The 22,152-nt window shown below is 45.5% G+C and overlaps 1 protein-coding gene across 3 annotated transcripts in view; it reads left to right on the top strand.

Moving 5' to 3' along the window:
* Window positions 1-19,558, top strand: part of UBAP2 (ubiquitin associated protein 2) — a 64,076-nt gene extending 44,518 nt beyond the window's left edge. Inside the window, exons 17-28 of one of the 3 annotated variants that reach the window (XM_018569052.1) lie at window positions 2,015-2,204; window positions 4,384-4,450; window positions 6,254-6,458; window positions 7,767-7,858; window positions 9,228-9,275; window positions 9,404-9,482; window positions 11,670-11,884; window positions 13,661-13,760; window positions 13,846-13,968; window positions 16,757-16,824; window positions 16,910-17,101; window positions 19,093-19,558. In XM_018569052.1, the coding sequence (XP_018424554.1) occupies window positions 2,015-2,204; window positions 4,384-4,450; window positions 6,254-6,458; window positions 7,767-7,858; window positions 9,228-9,275; window positions 9,404-9,482; window positions 11,670-11,884; window positions 13,661-13,760; window positions 13,846-13,968; window positions 16,757-16,824; window positions 16,910-17,101; window positions 19,093-19,188 (1,475 nt within the window). In that variant the 3' untranslated portion in view covers window positions 19,189-19,558. Of the gene's footprint in view, window positions 1-2,014; window positions 2,205-4,383; window positions 4,451-6,253; window positions 6,459-7,766; window positions 7,859-9,224; window positions 9,276-9,403; window positions 9,483-11,669; window positions 11,885-13,660; window positions 13,761-13,845; window positions 13,969-16,756; window positions 16,825-16,909; window positions 17,102-19,092 lie in introns of all 3 variants that reach the window. The other 2 variants (XM_018569053.1, XM_018569051.1) reach the window with 2 other exon arrangements.
* The last annotated feature ends 2,594 nt before the right edge of the window (window positions 19,559-22,152 follow it).

The following is a 22,152-nucleotide window of genomic DNA, read 5'->3' on the forward strand; positions in this document are numbered from 1 at the left end:
AGTTAATATCGGATAAGTTAAATCCTGGTAGCTTCTCTAGTCTTCAGAAATTGGGATGTTTCTGGTGTCAGTACTTATGCTTCATCCTGGAGTGGTCGTTACTTCAATCAGTCAGGCCAGTGTTATCTGGGGATTCCTGCATCGGTGACAGTGTTTTGTCACCTTTTGCCTCACAAAGAGGATCATGTCTGGCCCAAAATGTCAAAGTTGCTTTTTCTGATGACTTCCCAGTGAAGTCGGATTATGGAACATATTGGTGTGATGGCGATATGCAATCTATTAAGTGGTATCATCCTTGTGATCACTACAGCACCCTTATTGCTGAACCTAGGTCACCAGGACAGTTTGATGTGTAACTTGGACCTTTACACTAAATGTTTAGAGTGCACATGTGGGGTCTTCAGATTTAGTAAATTGGCTCCGGACTATACAACAGGCACCTCTAGGAGCTTGCACTTATCAGTTTATTCCTCAGTGTGAGCAGAGCTTGGATCACTGCATTCTGGATCACCCTACCCAGTTGGCTATTAAATGTGATATGTGGCCTTGCTGTCTAGAAAGGTGGAATGTAGGCCATAGTTTTGCTTGAACGGCCCATTAGTTAAAAAAAATCTACAATATATTTAACCTCTTTGCGACCATTGACGTAAATAGTATGTTACTGGCAGCGGGCCCGTTTAAACAGACTGCCGCCGGGACTCTGTTTACATTTGCAGAGCCAGCGGCCGGCTTTACAATAGAAGCGATTCTGGCGACTTGGGTGTTGCCAGACCGCTTGTACGGGCCCGATAAGCTGCAAATCCAGTTGCTGTGTTAATTCTAGTGACAGACTGCACCATATGCCTTTTCTCCTGTAGGTATTTTAACTAGGGATGCACCGAAATTGCAGCCATCGAAACATATCGGCCGAAATGGTACTTTGGGCACAATGCCATAAGTACAATTTTTAGTCTGAAATTGCAGTGCATCCATATTTTTTCTTCTCCCCTCTGTGCGCTGCTCTGTTTCCCCTCTGACACAGAGCAGGGGGGAGGAGAGAACCAGTCAGGGGGCTGAGTCCCTCCTGCGTTGCTCAACTCAGCCTCCTGTTACAGGCAGAGATTCAGGATAGAGAGTGGTACAGAGATAGCGGTCACAGGAGGCCGAGCTGGCGATCAGGGGGAGGAGTCAGCTGTCAGCCATGTCGAAGCAGGCTGAGCTCTCCTACCGCCCTGCCTCCTGTGAAGGCCGAAGGAGTCCGGATGGAGAGCAGTTACAAGCACTCAATGATCAGCTGATCACTGAGAGCTTGTAAATGTTTGAGGACATACTATGTTTACTGTGTCCCCAATTATGAATGATCAGGAAGTGCTCTACATCACTTCCTGTTCATTCATGATTGTGGACATAGTAACTCATACTATATGCACAGTTTATGAATGGACAGGAACACTCAGTATAGAAGCTTCCTGTTCATTCATAACAGAGGCTGCAGAAAAAAAGATTTAAAATTGTCCACAAATGTATTTTTCTATTTCAAAAGGGAAATATCATGGCCTGTTTTAGTAATTTCCCCAGAGCCCCGAACAGTAATGTAAAGATAAATAAATCAATATTTGAAAAAGGTTGGAGAAAATAATGTTCGGTTTCAGCCTGACAAATCCTTTTATTCTTGGTTTCAGTCGGAAAATTCAATTTTAGTGCACCTCTAATTTTAACTCTGGTTAATAAGCTCTCAGTACTGACCTATATTGTGTGCTTGTGTATAAGGGCATTTGAGACGTTTGCCTTGTGTTCTCATTAACCTCTTGCCGTCCGCCCGTAGTAAAAAAAACGGACGGACGGCACTGCAGCATCTGCGGGTTGCCGTCTCCAGACGGCAATTTTTTTCTGCTCCCCTAGCGGGCACGCACGGGCAGAAATGGAGATCTTTATATAGATGGAGATCTTTGTTGCACTAAAAGTGGTGCAGAATGGAGATTTTTAGTTATTTTTTGAAATATCAAGTCTGACGATCTCTTTCTCCTGTACACAGCCACTCCTTCCGTCCAGTCAGTGAAGTCTGAGAATTCCCAGAGCCTGGCGTCTGTAGGGTCTCTGTCCAGTCCACCCTCCACCACCTCATCTCTCCTCCCTTCTGCGCCTCAGCACACGTCCGCTGTGTCACTGTCCAACTTGCCACAGCCCAGTGACCTCTCAAATAACTCCCTTTCACAGCTCAACAGGTGAGTCATTTTAATGTATTTTTTTGGGGGTTGTGGAAAGCGCCTGTGAGGGTACAGGGTGACGGGCCGTGAGGGTACAGGGTCAAGGGCTGTGAGGGTTGAAGGTCCACGTGGAGTCGTCATATCAGTGAATTTAATTTTAGCAGGCTCACACAAGTCTTTTCTGGAACGGCAACAGAGGGGGGCTTTTGACAGTTTTGATAGACTGGTTCACTTTAACGCCCACATTGAATTTGCATAAGTTCATTTAATAGTATTTGGGAATAAAAAATGATTACTATAAAAATGTATTTTATATTTGATCAGTCTATACAAAACCTTAATCTGACCACATATTGTTTTTGTCTATAATCTGTGAGATCGGTAAAACATACCGATGACTATATCCTACTGCGGCTTTCCTCATTAAATATAAATCCAAATAAGATGAAATAGACTTCTAGCTGCCAATGAAATTCATAAGAGTCATCTGGCTTTTTCCTATGTAATTGATTTCTTGCTGCTTTAAGCAACCAGTTGTTCCATTACTGCTAATCAAGATTGTTTCACGTTTCAGCCATTAATGGAGCAACTTCCATAGGGAAGGACATAGTTGCAATTCAGTGATTTTGTGTATCGCCAAGTAGCTGAACTACCACGTAGATAAAGCCAAATTTTGCTGATCTTCCACATGAGCCCTAAGTGCAAGTTCACACCAGCCCCTAGGATCGCATCCCGGCCAGCTCACTGCCTCCTGGGGCGGGAGAGGTGCATTGAAGTGCCATTAACCCTAAACACGCACACCCTAACCCCCCCCCCCCCCCCCCCGCCGCACGCGCCCCCCCCCCCGGCAGCCGGGGGCCGCAATGCGATCGCCCGCACCGGAATGCGTGTCAAATCAATGCCTGCAGGGGGAAAGAAGCTGCCTGCATTGATGTGCCTTATTTTCCGGTGCAGATGATCGCACTGCGGCCAGGGGGCATTGCTATGGTGCCTTTGATGGAAATGCACTGCCACGCCCCCTCCCGCTGCAGAACGATCCAGTGCGTTCTGGCACCCAATCATGCCGGAACGCACTGCGGCTCAGTGTGAACTAGCTCTGGGGGTGAAGGATATTTGCTGCACTCCTTACCAGGATTCCCATATAGATATACAAACCGGTGCTCGAAATGACTGCGCATGGCGCCGCCACTTGAAGATATTCGAAGAACGTCACCAGCACACCAAATCAAATGACTGCATCAGTGCCATTTGATTTGGTGTGCTGGTGAAGTTTTTTGAAAATCTAGCTCTTAAAGCCTCATTCACACTGCCCTACAATACGCTGCCTATATGCGTGTACGCGCGCATTGCCCCATATGCAGCATATGCAAATAAATGGAGCCGTATATTTGCTTAGCGTAAAATGCGCAAAAACAGAATGGAACAGAGATGCGTCCGGGCACCGTATTTTACGCGTGTACAGTTCATTACAATTTCTATTACGAATGGTACATTCTGGGATTGCATATAGTGCACGCATATACGCACTATACAATTTTGCTCTTGCGTTGTATGTATATATTATGGTCCACCTAACCAGCCCATTCAATTTAGATCCAGCCTTGCTTAAAATGCATAAACTAGAGCCATGAACCCAGAGCTGGCCCCTTTCTAATATTATAAAACAGTCATGACAGACCACGATGTGGGGTGAAGATCTACCCAACCGATCAGTTCAAATTTCTGTCTTACCATCATCAGACTACAAAGGTGAGGGTAGATTTTAAAATGTTGGATCAAGTCTGAAGCAAGACATACTCTCATGTGGCCAGCATCATAATGTAATATTAAAGCAGTTGAACCCATTACACAGGCCTTCTGCATGCAGGACATTCATTATGCCAGTTCAGCCATTGGAGGAGTTCGGGTATCTGGATGTTAGTCAAGTACACTGTATGTAGAAGGTGCAAAAGGTTTTTTTAGCTAGAGATCGGGATTAAAGTAAAAAGTAAAGCTTGAATTCTTCCATTGTTGTTGGCTTCCTCTTCAGCTTTCACACGTTCTGCAGACTGTGATGTTATTTTATCCAAGCACATATCTGACCCTCAAATGATGCATCATTGTTACTGAGTCTCAACGTGTGCCAAAGCTGTCATTTCTTTGGGTAACATTTTGCAATGTGTCGTCCTGGCATTTACAGTCTTTGTTTTTTTCATAGCACTTTGTCTGGGCACCAGAACAGCCTTCCTGCAGCATCAGTACTGTCCTCAGCGGTTTCCCATACGGTAAGGTTTTACCTTTGTACGTTTACTGGCATTCTGAAACGTCTTATGTCAAGATTGCACACTTATTATTCCGTGTTAAAGGAAAATTCCAGTATTGTTAAATATGGGTAAAACTATTATTTAACCACTTCCGGGCCGGCCGTAGTAAAAAAACGGCCGAAATTTTCTTAAATTTTTCCTAATTATAGTAAAAAATAAAACCCGCAGTGGTGATTAAATACCACCAAAAGAAAGCTCTATGTGTCCCCAAAAAATGGTACAAAATTAATTTCAGTACAGCGTTGCATGACGGAATAAATGTCAGTCAAAGTATCGCAGCGCTGAATACTGAAAAATGGCCTGGCCAGGAAGGGGGTCTAAACACCTGGTCTTGGTTAAAAGGCTACGTTTACTTTTAAAACCACGTTTTATGTTCCTCCCAGATTCAGGGTGTAATATGAAGCATGGTCACATCTCTAGCACCCCACCCATACCCTGCCCCCACTTACCCAAGTCACCTGTACAGCCGTCATTCGTTTGACAGGTTCTATGAATAGAGAAACTACCATCAATCCCACCAGAAAGTCTCGGCCGCCGAGGCTGTGGGACTCGTAGTTCTCAATGAAGTACGAGTGCAGTGACATCACGGCATTTGTAGTTCATTCATCTTTCTGTCTGTCACTGAATGTCCGTGCCTTGGTACAGACAGGAGGAAGAATCTGCAGGAGAGAGGGGACTGCACAAGATATCCTATAACTGCAGTTGCAATACTGGCTCCAATGCAAAAAATGAATGCACACATCCATAAGTAGTTTTCTTTTTTCAGAAAGGCGGACATTGTTTCATCATTTATTAATAGCTAGTAGATATTCAGAGACAACTGGATTATATTGCTGCGCACAGGAGAATTGGATGTCAAGCAAAGCCTCTGTTTTTTGCATGTGTTGTAGGAGAATGGACATCTTTTCCCCTCCTTGGAAAACCCTTAAACATTTTCTTTGATTTTAATCAAGATATCTTTCTGCTATCTAGTTTCTATAATACTATGGAGCTAACCGTGCTCCTGGATTAAGTTACATGGCTCAGCCGACCACTGTCACTGCCCTGGGAAGCTGCACTAGGACCCCGCCGGGGAAGGCGCTGCCAAATTTCCGCCAGTTAGCTGTAGGTCCCCGGCTGTGCTGCACCTATGGGTGCAACTCCTTGAAGACCTCCTCGGAGAGGGATGCCCACTGGAGGGGCAAAGATTCTCAGAGAGAGCTCCTCCCTTGCATGGGAGCTGCCATGGCATTCCCCCCCCCCCTATTCTTCCCAGGGCATTTTAGTGGGTTCTGCATATTGGTCTCTTTAGTTGATGGCCTTCATAAGGGCAAGGGGGCTTCCTTTCGCTCCAAAGTGGTTTCCCGAAAATGTATTAAAAGACAACCAGTCATTGTTGGGCTTATTCAAGAGTTTGAGTATTCAGTTTTAATGTATAACTGCACTATTCACAAAACTGGCAGTACTTGTCCCTGCATCTTACCCCCCATGAAGCACATGTAATCACATAGCACCATATTTAATACTCCTTAAATAATAGGATCAGTTATGTAATGCTATAAAAGGATAACTGTTGGCATTGTCTAACACCCCGGAGTGCAGGCTGGCTGCTCTGATGCGTACCACTGCTTCTCTTTTGGCCTTTTACTGTGCGTTTCTTGCTTGGACCTGCACAAGACAGACTCGGTTTTCCAGTCTTTTTTCCAAAGTAAAATTTAGTAGTCCAGTTGTTGCATTTTTTTTCCTTTATCATGTGATTGTTGAATTTTTTTTTTTTTTTTTTAGCATACAAGTGTGGAGAGCACGGTTACGCTCCAGCCTAGCACAACCTTCTCGACAGCGCCAACGTTGGCCACGTGTACCACCTCTTCGGTTGTTAGTATGTCGAGCAGTATGAATACTACCAACAGCTTAGGCCTGAGTGTCCCCAGTGTAAGTGTGCCTGCCGCTGTTGCTGCTACCACTCGGACTGCCCCATTAGTGTCTTCAGGTGAGTGCCGCGCATCAATGGAGACACAACAGTAAAAACCTGATGGGTCTAAATAGTTCCCCCAATGCATCCACACCAAAAGATTTAGGTTTTGGGTTAGGTTCTACTGTATATGTTAAAGGCGCTTACCTACTAGCAGCCCTCTTGCAAATCTCAGATACCAGATTAGTCATGTTACCAAACAAAAAATGTGAATACTTGCCTCTCCTGCGATACACACTACTGAAAGTGACTCTGTTAATGAGGAATGCTCATGGAGGTGGATATAAGACCGGTCACCCTGTACGAGGAGGGAGAGCACATCGGTGATCGGTCTTCACCACTGGAAGCTACTGCACAGAGGCAATGTTTGACACCAGATCACTGCCCAAGAAATGCACAAAGCAAACTAAGATTCAAGTAAAAATACACGACTCTTGAATTTAGTGAATATCTGCTTATTCCAGAGTTTTGCTTAAAATCTTCTTAGCGCTCCAGATGCAGCTGTTACCTGACATGCCTGGTTGTGTTGGATAGCACGTCCCCTGCTTGGGTGCTGTGGTTTCTCCTCTTGTCTTTACATGACTACGTAGCACATTAATGGCTTGCAGGAGTAACCACAGCACCTAGATGGATAGATAGATTGATAGGAATAGAAAGAGTGAGATATTTAATAAAAATTTATATATATTATGAGAGAGAGTTTTTAATATATAGATATATTTATATCTAACTGCAGTCTTACCATTGAGATGTTCTCCCATTTTCCATTTTGTTTTGATCCTGAGGGTAATTCTGGTGTGAGTTGGTCCTCTTGGCTCTGATGGAGCTGCTGCCAATCTCCTGCCTAAGAGCATCCTCATCTCTGCAAAGTTTCATCATTTTTGTCATGTCACTTTATTTTCAGGACAAGCAGCAAGTGTAGAAAGGTCATAGTTACAAATGACTTGAGCTGGGGCAGATAACACATTCTTAATAGCTCAGTAAATGGAGCAGCTTTAGCATCCACAGACAGTGTATACCTACATATTGGAATGAAGCCCACAGTTCTGATTCTTTCCTCAAACCTGACAGCTTGTCACCTGTACTGTCATTACAAGACAATGCAATCACTGCTGGCTGGGAGTCTATGTTTTGTCATGATGGTGGGAGGCCAGATATCAGTTTAGTCAGAGCTGAGAGGGCTGACTTTAACTCCAGATTTTCCCCAAAGACCTAGAAATAAAAAATTAAGAAAGGGCAAGATCTAGAAAAAAAAAATTGCTAGAATGTCATTTGTAAAATCCATGTGATCTGTATTGAAGTCATAATCTTAATTCTCTTTTGCAGGAAAAGCACCTCCAAACCTCCCACAGGGTGTCCCTCCTCTCTTACACAACCAGTACATTGTCGGACCTGGAGGCCTCCTGCCTGCATACCCAGTAAGCCCAGTGGCCTGCAATTGGGAGAATGGTGGTTGGCTGTTTCAGATGTGTCAAAAAAGGGGCCATCTATGTGTGCCAAAATGTTTTGTTCTGATTGAGCAAGTGTGTGTGTGTTTTCCAAGGGCCAGGGTTTTTTGTCTGTGCGAACTCCAATCCAAACGTAATATTTTTACTTAGAAATTAGTTGGTACCCCTCCACAAAAAAGGACCCACAATTTTCTTTGATGGATGTCGTCCATCGTTGTTCCACATTTACTAAAAAAAATCAGACTGCTTTTGATTTTTGAGTCAACAGAATATTTAGAAAAAAAATGTCATGGACAAAATCAGTGCCCCCCCTAACTTGATATATTTGTTGCACAACCATGAGATGCAAACAGGCAGTTTCTGTTGCTCTCAATGCGACATCAGGAAGGTTGGCTTCTCAGGGTTGAAGGGTGTCTTCTCCAGACGGCATGTTCCAGCTTTTTCCATAGATGTTCAATAGGATTCTGAAGCCACTTCAGAACAATCCAATTGTTTTGTTTTTAGCCCTTCATGGATCCCTTTAGCTTTGTTTTGGGCCTTCCTGTTGGAGTACCCATCACCAGAGCTTTCTGACAATAGGCAGTATGGTTCACTCCAGAATTCCTTCATAGTTTTGAGATTTAATTATGCCCTGCACAAATTGACAGCTCCCTATGCAGCAAAGCCGCCTCAAAACATAACTGAGCCTCCTCCATATTTCACAGTAGGTACGGTATTCTTTTCTTTCAATTCTTTTTTTTTTTTTTGTCTGGGAACCTCGAGCACATGTGACTTTTCATAATGCTCCAGTATTCTGTCATCTGTCCGAAGGAAGCAATGTGACTTTGCAATATGCATTTAAGCAAATACCAGTCTGGCTCTTTTTTTTTTCTCTTCTCCTGGATCATCTTTGAGCCCACTGTAAATGTAGTATTCACTGCTCTCAAGACGTGGTCTAGGCTTCACTGATGCAGTAAGAGATGATGGGGTCTGGGTGCCACTGGTGACATGCGAGTAGATGGGGTCTGGGTGCCACTGGTGACATGCGAGTAGATGAGGTCTGGGTGTCACTGGTGACATGCGAGTAGATGGCCATGATTCGGACGTTCATTCCTGCGAATACTTTTTATAGTGGAATAGAAACTACATCTGCTGCACCTCTGAATCTTTTGCCCACCTTTCACTTGGACTGCTTTTGGATGTCTAGTGTGTTCTTAGAATTTCCTAAATTCCTGTGTCTCTCAATGGAGGATAAACTAATAAGACTTTTGTACTTGTAAATGTCCTCCTGGGGGGAGAGGGGGGGTTGTCTTAAGCTCATTCAGCCCTCTGATTCTTTTCCATTCTTTACTTCAAGCAGATCTATGGCTATGATGATCTCCAGATGCTTCAGTCCAGATTACCAATGGTGAGTAAGGCCCCCTACTGTTAGGATGTCGTCCCCTACATTGATCCATTGTGCTTTTCATCAGTCTGATCACTCATAGTTGAGGCCTTGTGTCTTTTCAGTAAGGATCATGTACTTTATAATTATAGGATTACTATGGGATCACATTTCCTGCGCCAGCAACACTAACAGGCCGAGATGGAGGACTTGCAAACAACCCATACTCAGGTAGACATGGCATGTTACTGTTTTGAGTGCGCTGGGCCCACACTGTTCCTTAAATCAGATTATGGATCTACACCAAGATTGTGGGTTCATAAAACCATACATTGTATGGTTAAAGTCCATCTCCAGTCACCTAAAATGTTAGACCTTTGTGTACTTGAATACTGCTATCTAGGCTGTATTGGACAGCTCCAAGAAAGTAAAGGGGAGCCACACTTCCGGCTTCCTGTCACATTAGAAAAGTGTCAGTCACCAGTTCTGGTGTTGTGCCCAACGGCCTGTGATACCACCCTGCTTCAGAATATCATATATATTGGTTTTCCTTCAGCGTGACAGATACATGTATTTATAAGCCATACTGAAAGAATTCCAGTAAAGATGATATTCTGAAGCGGAGTGGTGTGCAGACAAGATATCCTCCAAACCCTTGGTTCTCAACTAGTGCTTCGTGACCCAAAAGTGGGTCATGACCCCATGTTCAGTGGGTCGCCGCGTGCCTTCCACTTTTCTAGGTGAGAGGCTTCTCAGCCTCCCCCTAGCGCAGCACTGTCAGTTCTCCCACCAAGCAGCCATTCCAAATATGCCGCCCGGTGCTGAGTGTCAGCTTGGGGTGGGGTGGAGCTATGGCTGTGAGGGAGCTCCATCCATACTTGTATTGCTTACAGCTCCCTCATGTGCGCTGTAGAGGTGCCTGGACCGGAGTGACGTCACATTCTGGCTCCCGGGCACCTCTATAGGGCATGCAAGGGAGTTGTACAAGCAATGCACATATGGATTGAGATCCATCACAGCACAGCAGCCCAAATTGGACCCCAGCCTGAGGATCCACTCCAGTTCTCATAAGGTAGGTAGACTGGGTGGATCTTTAAAAAAAAAAAAAATGTTTTTAACCACTTGCTGACCGGGGGTGTTTATACCCCCTTCCTGTCCAGGCCATGCTTCAGTATTCAGCGCTGCAGTACTTTGACTGACATTTATTCCGTCATGCAACGCTTAAAAAAGTTTTTTTTTTTAAACATTTTGTTTTAAAACAGTTATTACCCAATTTTTTGTTAAAATATAAAAGACGGGGTCACGTCGGGTAAATAGACACCTAACATGTCAAGCTTTAAAATTGCGCGCACCTGCTAAAGTGCAAAAAACTACCATACTCAAAATTGACCATAGGCGACGCTTTAAAAGCTTTTACCGCTCATCAGCTTAGTGTTATCAGTGATTGATGACCCTAAAATTATTGCTCTAACTGCGACGTTCGTGGCGATATGTAACATGTGCAGCGCAATGGATGTAATCGCATGCATATTACAAGCGATCGGGCGTCTCTACAGACGCCCGAACTCTTGTATGTAAACAGCCATCGCCGGTTGTTTACATTCAAAGCCGGTTTCCCGCCAGCGGGATGAGATGTCTGAAAACGCCCACCCGCATTCAAGAAGCCGCTGTCCGGCCGTTTAATTACAGCCGGACAGCCGGTGGTTAAATACATTTTTTTGGGAGTGTGTATATGTGTGTGAGATTGTGTCTGTCAGTGTGTTGGAGGGCCCGTTCACACTAGTACAGTGTTAATCAAACAGTCCCGTGCACTGTACTACGCAATCGCACCTACTACACGTTCTGGTGGGGGATGTGTGTTACGTTGCCATTTATTTGAATGGCACCCCGAACGTATCGCCTGCACCAGAATGCGCGGTACCGGAATGCCATGCGTTCCACTGCAATGCGACTTGGGTCGCGACTTATTGACCAAGGACAAATGTGGGTCCTGAGGTTACGCAGGTTGAGAACCACTGATCTAAACTACACTGTTGCGCCATCCATCGGTTTCCAGCATCCATTGAATTCGGGGGTACATCGGTATTGTGTGCCAAGCAGATATCACTAAGACAGCAAAATTTTGGTTTTAATATTGTTTGGGCAAAAGTAAGCCCATCAGGAAGCTCAGGACAGTCCTATGTCTTCATCTGCACACTTGTTCCTGTTCAGTAACTCAAAGTATTGAAGCCAGAGGGTTAGTTTAACAACCAGGCAACTGGTATTTTCAGAAGCAGTGGTCCGCAGTAGCAGCCTCCATGTTTGCCACAGGTTTCTTTTGCATGAATCTTATTCTAGTATATTCTGCTATGTGCTGGCAGTCTGCGCAGTAAAGCGTGGATGGATTTGCTATTCCTGACCCATTTCTCTTTGTTACAGGTGATGTAGCAAAGTTTGGTCGTGCCGATTCTGCGTCTCCGGCCCCTGCCACGACGTTGGCGCAACCGCAGCAGAATCAGACACAGACTCACCACACAGCTCAGCAGCCGTTCCTGAACCCGACCCTGCCACCGGGATATAGCTACACAGGCTTACCTTACTACGCCGGGGTACCAGGTGTACCAAGCGCTTTCCAGTACGGCCCCACCATGTTTGTAAGTTTTCTTGGCTCTATTGACGTGTACAGGTACTTCATTTGCAGGGACCTGTCTGGGAGCAAGCAAGCAACCAAAAGATGCCTTCAGCTACTTTTATTAGCCTGACAAGCTGCTCTTGTGCCCCTTTGTTATTATGTTCTAGGGCTGCAGCTAACGATTATTTTCAAAATCGATTAGTTGGCCGATTATTAAGTTTGATTAATCGGATAAAAAAAAAAAAGCACCAGTGATGGACTACTATATTTTGAGATTGTAGTCCATCACGGGAGCAAGCTTGGAGCAGTGGAAGTAAAAAAAAGTCTGGTGTGAAATATAGTACATTATACAGCGGCACAGTGCAGAATACCGGCAGCTTTAGAGGAATACAACAAATCGCAGCAATAGTACACCACAGTGTACTATTGCTGGGATTTGTAGTCCTCTGTAGCTGGCGTTATTCTGCATTGCGCTGTATAATTTATTATTGCTGGGATTTGTAGTCCTCCTAATATAGCTGGTGGTATTCTCTATTGCGCTGTATAATGATTATACTGCACAATGCAGATTACCACTGACCAGTTATAGAGGAACTACAAATCCCAGCAATAATACATTATACATCGCAATGGAGAATACCACCAGCTATAGAGGAACAACAAATCCCAGCAATAGTACATTATACAGGCTGCTTAATGTATTATTGCTGGGATTTGGTGTTCCTCTATAACTGCTGGTGTTCTGCATTGTATTGTGCATGGTATCCTGCATTGTAGTGTATTGTGCATGGTATTCTGCACTGTATAATACGGTGGCACAATGCAGAATGCCATCAACTAATATATATTCTGGTCAGTGGCGTAACAACCGGGGGGGACTTAAATGTTCTATTCTTCTATAATGGCATTGTAGTACTTTCAGGTGTACAGTAAATAACACAGCTTCATAACATATCAGCTAGGGAACTACAAGTCCCAGCATGCCCTCATTGCCCCCTTTCAACAACCAGATATTGCCGTTCCCTGGGTGATATGTGTGTATGAGGGGGGGTTTTGTACAGGGACAATGATTGCATGCTTGGATTTGTAGCTCCCTAGCGGATATGTGTGTGGGTGGGGGGGGGCACAGTTCAAGGGGTCCTCACTTTCACATCGGGCGCCCTTGGTTGTCGGCGGGATAGCGGCGAGTGAGGGAGCTCACGGCAGCGGCGTGCGTGGCTTCAGTGTCCTGTGCGGTGGGCGTGGCTTCAGCGTCCTGGGCGCGCGGGCGCAGCGTGTGAAGTACGTGCGACTCAGGCCGTGTGTGGAGCCCCGAACAGGCCAATCAATAGCCGACGAATTGACGATCGAAAAACGTCGACAACGTTTTCGATCGTCGATTTTAATCGATTAACTGTTGCAGTTCTATTATGTTCAATGTGTTGCTGGGGCCTTTCCTTCACTTCATGACTAAGTTCTGCCTGCTGCCATGTAGCAGTCCAATGGCACTGCCAATACTGGCCATTGGGAAACACATCAGACAGCAGTGTGGCAATCTGCAAAACCGAACCATGAAGTGTGACCCCAGGAGCAAAAACTCTCTCAGGACTTTTACTTCCTAAAGCATAAAACACATAGGTGATTCCTTTGCGGCCTGAACAGCAGAAGTACATACAATCTGTTGTATAACCATGCATATTTTTGGAACGCTGATAAGTGGGTTTTACGCCATGAGAAGCAGGCAGCGTTATTGCCACCTTTTCGTAGCACCCACCCCATACCCCTCATTTATTATATTATCTTCATATGATTTTACCAGGTACCTCCTGCATCAGCCAAAACCCACGGAGTAAACCTCAACACGGCATCCACTCCTTTCCAGCAGGCCGGAGGGTATGGTCAACACAGCTACGGTGCAGGTAACAATCTATTGGTCCAGCTCCCTCTGTCCCCTCCCCCACACCATCTTCTCTGAGTGGGTCACATCACGTGTATGTGATTTAGTCTCTTTTCCCATAGGCTATGATGACCTATCCCAGGGGACGACAGCTGCCGATTACAGCAAAGGAGGATACAGCGGCTCTGCTCAAGCACAAAGCAAGTCTGCCGGTACTGGTCCGGGGAAAGGTAATTTGGCTCTACAGCCCATTGATCAGACATTAGCATTGCAAATCTAAATAGTAAAGCTCATGCATCTGAACATTTGTATTTAGTGATGACGTTTAACTGCCTGTATAATCATAACTAAATCTGGCTAATCTGCGGCGTATTCACAAAGTGCTAATGTGATATGCTTCAGTTAAATGAGAACTATGAGGTCAGTGATTTTTCACTCAACCTTATAGTGCGAGCAAATGTGTGACAATGAAACTGTCGCACGTCAGCTCAATAGATCGGGACCTAAGCGAACACACATCGTCGCTCGCTCACTTCTCGATCATGTCCCTCAGAGAGCCGTGACTGTCACTCATGACTCCCTGCAGGGATTCCCCCCGCTCCGATCCTCTGGCGCTGACTGGCGGAATGGGCGGGGGAGGGGCGGGTACAGCTGGCAGAGCCAGCTGTCAATCACGCAGCTGGGTGGATCTCAACAGTCGGGATCCCTCCCGGCTGCGGCGGTTTCAGTATATAGTGAGCTGTAGCTCTCGATATACTGAGCCTTGGGTCACGGGAGGACTCTAGTATATGTCCTCCCGTGACCCTTAGGAGTACTATGGGGAAAAGCACTGACCCCATAGTTCTCCTTTAACTTGGCTAATTTAGACATATATACATTGCTGCCTCACATGTAACACTGGCTGAGTCTTATCCCAAGTTGATGCTGGTTTGGTATTGAGTGATGAAATATAAGAAAGGCGTTAACCCTTACTGGGACAATACAGTCAAAACAAATTCATTTTTCTTTCGTCCATTGAAGGGAACAGCACTAAAGAATTCTAAGACGTAGGGTTATGCCAGCTTTTCAAAATCTATTTTCGGTCATTGAGGCACTTCAATCTAAAATGTAATAGAATTTAAGGGGTGTTCCCTTTTCACCTCAGAGTACTTAGTCCCCCTTCATATCAGAGTTCTGCCATCATAAGATTGAGGCACCCTTGAGAAAGCCAGAAGATACCTAAGGGTGCCACGGCCCACTGGTTGAAGAAGGCTGGGTTATGCTGCTGCCTCTAGTATAACCCTACATCTCAGAATTCTTCAGAGCCGTTTCCCTCAATGGACTCTGACAGAATAAAATCCTGTTTTTCCAGTTGTGCAGTTCAGGAAGCACGATCAGTCTTAACCAACAGTCTACTTGTTTTCCTTTGCTGTGTCCTTAGAACAAAGGCCACTGTCCTATAACTGACAAAACAAGCGCGCACATAACAGGAAGCACAGAAAAACTTCTCTGGTTTTAGATGGAGTCTTTCAGGAATAGGTGTTCACGGTTAGAGAAGAGGATCCCACAAAGGAATGATTTCTGCTGCCCAGCTCCCAGGAATGGTGCCCTTTTAGATGCAGTAGAAAGTAAATCATGGCACACTCACAAGTCAGCATGTAAAAAAACTTGTCTCACCACTAAGGTTAACAGAGGTTTAGATACACGTCTTCTGCAGAAAATGTGAAACCCGCAAAGCCACACCAAGGCACCTCTTATAGTGCGGTCCTAACTCTAAACTATGAGAGTCTCCATCTTGGAGCACATGGGGGCAAAAGATTTAGAATTGGGTGCACGTTTCTCAGGAGGAAGCCCGACCTCCCTTAAAGGCACAGGAACGCACAAGGGATCCCGCACATCCCAATGGCAGCTGAGACCCCCCCATGCATCACTGCACCAAATCAGTCAAGCAAAACAAATGACAAAACGCACTCAACAATTCGTCACCAGCTATACAGAAAGGTGCACACGAAATGGGCTTTAAACAGTAAAACAGAAAGTTTAAAGCCCATTTCGTGTGCACCTTTCTGTATAGCTGGTGACGAATTGTTGAGTGCGTTTGTCATTTGTTTTGCTTGGCCCTTTCAGATACAGGTATGGCACTGCCGGATTCAGAGGTCCTGGATTTAGCAGCACTTCTGTAAAATAGACCATGGGGAGCTTCAGCTGTTAGATGTACTTTATAGCTTCCCCCTTAAAGCGTATTTTCCATGTCGGTGACAAGGACCGCTTATGAAAGGCCCCCATGCAAAAGAATGCTGCATAAATACCTGCTGTGGGGGGAACATACTTGCCTTTCACCAACTTCCCTAGCACAGGATCATTTCTGCTGCCGACAAGGTCCATGGAAATGCTGCGATCTCGCAAGAAGACGCTGCAGCACATTGCAGGTTCATCTTCTCAGGATTTGAGCTATTCTGCATCTAGCTGGAAGCAGGATTACATCACCCACCCTAGGTGCTGTGGGAGGAAGTCAGGGAAAGTATATTAAACTAATATATTTTTGTAGTGTTTTAGAAAAGGGGACAACTTAAGCAGACCTTACCCCAGAGGTGTAGGGTCGGCTTTAACCCTTTTGCTGCCACGGACGTATCTCATACACCGCTGGCAGCGGGCCCCTTTAATAGCCGCCGGGACTCTGTTTACATTTGTACGCTTTACAGTGGAAGCGATTCTGGCAGCTGAGCTGCCGCCAGATCGCTTTCAGGGGCCAGTGCATTTTCTATTGGAGCACAGCACAAGGCTCTGGCATTAATCGGATGAGTGGACTCAGGACCACAGGTACTTGGAGGCTTTTCACTTGATCACCATAGTTCCCTGTGGGCGCTTTTTAGGCCAGGCCATGTTTTGAAATGATTGTTTTAGCCCACACGGCAGCAAGAAAAGGAGATTTTGATCACTTACCAGGAATTTCGTGCAGACCGTTCTTTGGTCAGATACCTGACACACAAGGCTCAGTATAATGTGGAGTCAATGTGACATGTATTTCTCTCTGCACAGGAGTGTCGGTGAGTTCCACTAACGCAGGCGTGCCTGACATCAGTGGGTCAGTCTACAACAAGACTCAGGTGAGTGCCAGTCTTAGTGATTGAGGTTTGCTCCATAAAGCTCTGGAGATGTTCTTATATCAATGTGCTCTCTTCTGCCTTTCAGGCATTTGACAAGCAGGGATTCCATGCGGCTACACCACCACCCTTCAGCCTCCCCTCTGCCCTTGGCTCCACCGGGCCCCTGAACCCCGGTGCTGCTGCCGGCTACGCCCCGGCTCCATTTCTGCATATTCTACCTGCTCATCAGCAGCCTCACTCCCAGCTGCTCCATCACCATCTCCAGCAGGATGGACAGGTGAGAACCCAAACCATACCGGTACCCATACTGCGTCTTTTCATGAGTACTCGTGAAAATGCCCCGATACCCAACGCCGGTACCGGGGCTGCACGTTTTTAAACTGAAGCGGGTGCCGCCGTTCACGGGAAGGCTGCCGAGGTCCCCAGCAAATCTCCTCCTTCCTGTGGAACCACGCCGCCTCGCAAGACTGACCGGGATCCCTGGTGAGACCCCACACATCCCACCTGAGATCTTCTGCTGGAGACATCAGGCTGGCACCCCGGAGCAGCACAGAGTATGTAGCTTCATATTCCTCTGCATTGATGTATAATGCATTGCCAGGATTTGTAATCCTCTATAGCCAATTGCCGTTCAGCATTGCTGTATAATGTATCGCTGGGATTTGTAGTCCTCTCTAGCTGATGGTATTAATCTGCATTGCTGTATAATATATTGCTTGAATTTGTAGTCCTCTATAGCTGATGGTATTAATCTGCATTGCTGTAAAATGTCTTGAGATGTGTAGGCCCCTTACAGCTTGGAGTCAGTGGCAGAACTGCTAAGGGACGCAACGGTTCCAGCCGGGCCCGGGCCCTGGCACTTCACTACTGTCCTAAAATCATTAGGGAATGTGAATTTATGGTATTCTTCTACAGGTGTGGCTTCCGTTACTTCTGCAGTGACCGGGGCTCTTCACACTTCAAAGGACAACACTTATATCCCAAATCTTGTCCTAATGTTACACAAAATACCCCCCATTAGTGTCTCTGTAACCCCAAATGCTGCCTCTTCCTTCTCTCTAAATCTCTGTATATGGATCTTTGTGTGCAGTTTTCCTGGCGTCTCGCTCTATGTACATACTCCATTATTGCACAGCGGGCTTCCTGGTCCTGCCAGGCCTTACGTGTTTGTGCGTGTTTGTACCATTCCCCCCGGTGTAGTATACAACCTTATTGAACACACAGTATTGCACTTAAGTTTAAACTGTATCTAAACCCAAGAATAAAAATGTTATTTCTTATGATTTTTGTATAATCGTATCAGACTTTTTTCACTGATTTTCACCAGGTGATCCTGCCAGCAACACTTCTCCTTGGGTGACAACACTCACTCGCTATACTGTGTCTATTGAGGAGCACTGTTGTCACCATAAGGCAGGCAATGTTTTAGGACTACAGAAATACCTCCCTTTCCCTTCTCCAGGAGGCTAGGTCCACACCTGGGCGATCAGTGACCGTGTAGCGCTGGTATAAATTTATCTTTTCAATGAGGCTACGTTCACACCTGGGCGATCCGTGACCGCACGGCAATCGTGCACAAAACTGCGTGGATTGCCGGGCGGTCACAGAGTCGCCCACCACAGCTGATTGCGCTGGCGGTGCCATTATTTTCTAATGGCACCCCAGTCGTGCCGGCTTGATCGTGCACTTTCCTGCCACGATTCCCCCTGTTAAATTGAACACAATCGCAGCTTAAAAAAAAGCTGCACGTCGTGTGTCGCAAACAAAGTTACTTGTACCTTTTTTTTTTTTAGCGGTTGCCGTGCGGATGTTACCCCATTGATATCAATGTGGCTGTGCGGCAACCGCTGTTTGCTCTAGCACACGATCGTGCGCTCCCGGGATGCACGTACCAGGTGTCGCTCAGATATGAACCTAGCCTAACTCAGGGTCAGGTGTGTTGTAGTCCTCGGCGATAGCTGGGAACAATGTTAACTGAAAAGTCAGCACTGGAACTTATCAGATTTCTGGCAGGATCAAATGATATTTTGGCACTTATCAAACAGATGTAACAAAACGCATTCAATGGTATATTGAGCAGACTAAAAGGGAGCAAATAAGAGAAGTTCACAGTTGGGGATCATGCAGTCAAATGGCACGTCCCCAATCTCTCAGGATCACAGGTGCCGGGTTCTTTGCTGTAAAAGTGACATTCGCCTTCTCAGGGTCTTTTTTTTAAAACTCGTTTTCCAAGTGGTGTTCTCTGAGCCTTTTGGCTTTCCGTTGCAGGGTGGCTCCGGCCAGCGCAGTCAGCCCAACTCCATGCAGCAGAAGACTCAGGCCAACAAGACCGCCTACACCAGTTCCCCCTACTGGACAAACTGAAGGCGTCCCACCACCGCCCCTTCGAGGAAGACGACGCTAGAAGCCCATTCCTGGACGCCACCATTAGTTCTAAGTACTTTACGGAAGATACAACTGTGATCGGCCAAAACGTCTGTGCGGGGAAGAATCTACAAAACACATCCTTAGTGTAAAACTTATACCCGCTTTCTTTTTGGTTTGCCGGTGTATGTAATATATTTATGTATGTATTTGTAAATGTAATAGAGCCTAAATGTGGTTTTTCTGCATTTTGCAGCCTTTTTTTGTTTCTTTTAGGGGGCATTTGACTTAACACCTGCATCAGTGCAAAAATATATATATATTATATATATTTTCTTTTTGTTTTAAGCTCATTTGGTTTGTAAGAAAAGTGCCATTTTAAAAAGAGAAATCTGGATCCACCCCTCTTATTTAAATCCTATAAATGTTACTGACGGACGACCTACAAAGTTTCTGTCCAATACTTGTTTTTTCTTTCCTACCCTTATTTTATTAATATTATTTTTCCATCATAGGACGTTCATTTCAAAACTGAATGTTTATATTAAAGAATGGTGGTCCCCCCATCACTATCATAGCATCACATTATTATTATTATTTTTTTTCATTTTAAATAAAATCGAAGGATCATCTGCAGTAAATCTGTTTTCGCCCCTCCTGATTTTTATTTTTATTTGTCGGACTGCTCTGCATGATGTTTGCACTTTGCCTAGTTTTTAGAGGTAGGCCTCTGCTCTTCACCCACCTGGTTGGCTCAAAGTGCACCTGTTGTTTTGCAGCAGCCCAATATGCTTGCGGGGTGAGGGATTGTGGGCACTGCCCTAAAACTCCAGTCATATTTTTGGGGGGGATAGCGTGGGGAAGGGGGAAGCTGGCCATACAGCTATAGATGATCTGCAGAATTTTTACGCTACTGCCTCTCGCCTCTATGTCCTGGAGATCATGGACACCAGGATGAGAGAATAAGTATAATCTCTCCAAGGACGCAGAAAGCAAAAAAAAAAAAAAACCTGAAGGTGGGTCTAAAGCTGGCCAAATACCTATGTGCAGATCTTCTCGCCTATGTGCAGATCTTCTCGCCTATGTGCAGATCTTCTCGCCTATGTGCAGATCTTCTCGCCTATGTGCAGAGCTTCTCGCCTATCTGCAGAGCTTCTCGCCTATCTGCAGATCCATGGTCAGATGGAAAAAGTGCAACAGATTCCTCCGTCTACGCTAAACTGTGTGGATGGCGGAATCTCCCGCTGGGCCAAGCTCCAGTATCTTGCTAGTCGGCCCCGTTGGCTCGCCAAATACCTGAACAATGCCGGCATCCAATCAGACTGTTCAGCCAGCGGGGCCGACTAGCAAGATACTGAAGCTTGGCCCAGCGGGAGATTCCTCCATTCACACAGTTTATTGTAGACGGAGGAATCTGTTGCACTTTTTCCATCTGACCATAGAAGATCTGCAGATAGGTGTAGGGCCAGCTTTAGACCCTTGTTGGTGAGATTATCCTTATTCTCTCATCCTGGTGTCCATGATCTCCACGACATGGAGGCAAGAGGCGGTAGACTGCTAAACCCCAATGTAAATGATTAATTCAATCTGGGGTGACCATTCTTTTTTAGACAGCTCCCAAGTGCCCAAAGTACCCTAACTCGGCCCTTGGATAGCTAGTAGTAGTTAGTGACTGTAAACTAGTCCTTTTTTTATTCTTTCATTGAAGGACACAGCTGAGATCTTGAATCTCACAGCTTGTGATGTTGAAGATGTTTCGTAGCTTATCCAGACCACTTCAGTTCTAACGAGTGTCAGGAACATACCCCACCATTGATATCCACACTGAAGTGTATTGGAGAAGCTTCAGAACATCTTCCACATGACGAAACATGTGACTACGACTTCTACTAGCCTTACCATGACCTGGATAAACAAGAACCTTCAGAAATATTGTCCCTTGGGGTAATGTCTCGAAGTCTATAGAGCGTGCCAAGGTATTGACAGTCCAGATAAAGTTTATTTCTGACATTAATCGAAGCTGCTCAGGCTTTCATGACTTCAGGATTTCCAAACTTTTTTCTTTTAGTTCCTTCTTTTTCAGTCCAGCATCGTCGAGCTTTGGTGGAAGGGGCTCCTTGGAACCCTTGAAGCATGTTGGCTGTTTCTAAAAACGATTTACTGTTACAAATTAACTTTAATCTGGATTGTCAACCAAACCTTTTTGTGTTCTCTTTCTAAAAGCTCCGGGACCGAATAATGTTCATAAAAAATTTTACAGTTGCTTGGAGAAAGGAGATTAAGTGTGTTGTCTCATATAACAAGTAAAGGGAGACTGGAGACACGTAACTAAAAATGTAGAGGTTCTATCCCTCCCTTGTAGCCGAAGAAGATGGCTTCTTGCCTCTGATTCCAGTAGTCAGATTTTTTTGGCCGTGGCCCTGCTGTTGGGTGGAATTTTGGGTGTTTCCTCCAACGTTGTAATTGAGACAGCAAGAGGACTTCAGACCTACGACCTAAAAACTGACTTGAAAACTTGAGCTCGAATATCTCCCTTCCAGAATCCCGGGGTGCAGGAGAAGCTGATAAACGGTTTTGAGTTGTCTGACCTGCTAAGCCCACCTTTGGTCTCAAGATTCAACTTTATACATTCTGTTGGCACTGCTTGGTGGTTAGTCTGGGTGTGGAGAGGCAGATGTGAAGGCTTCAGAGACTTGTTGGCACCCCTCCCACGGCAAAATGGAGCAGAGACTGTGCCCGACTGTTGAAAGACCTTTTCCAGAACAAAGAAATCTGGGCTTCCCGAAGCAGAGTCTGGGTGCTGGAACAAGTACTATTCAGCACCCTCAGTCGTGGCAAACGTAGCTTTAAATACTTGTGTGGTGTCACTTGCAGCAAAGGTACAACAGACCCGTCTATACTGAAAGTGAATTATCACCGCGGATGGTAGACTTTTATCTTGGTGGAGTCGGCAAGGGTTTGGCC

The sequence above is a fragment of the Nanorana parkeri genome, unplaced genomic scaffold, assembly GCF_000935625.1.
Source record: "Nanorana parkeri isolate BGI_ZX_2015 unplaced genomic scaffold, ASM93562v1 scaffold1280, whole genome shotgun sequence".
In the NCBI taxonomy this organism is placed as follows: Eukaryota; Metazoa; Chordata; class Amphibia; order Anura; family Dicroglossidae; genus Nanorana; species Nanorana parkeri.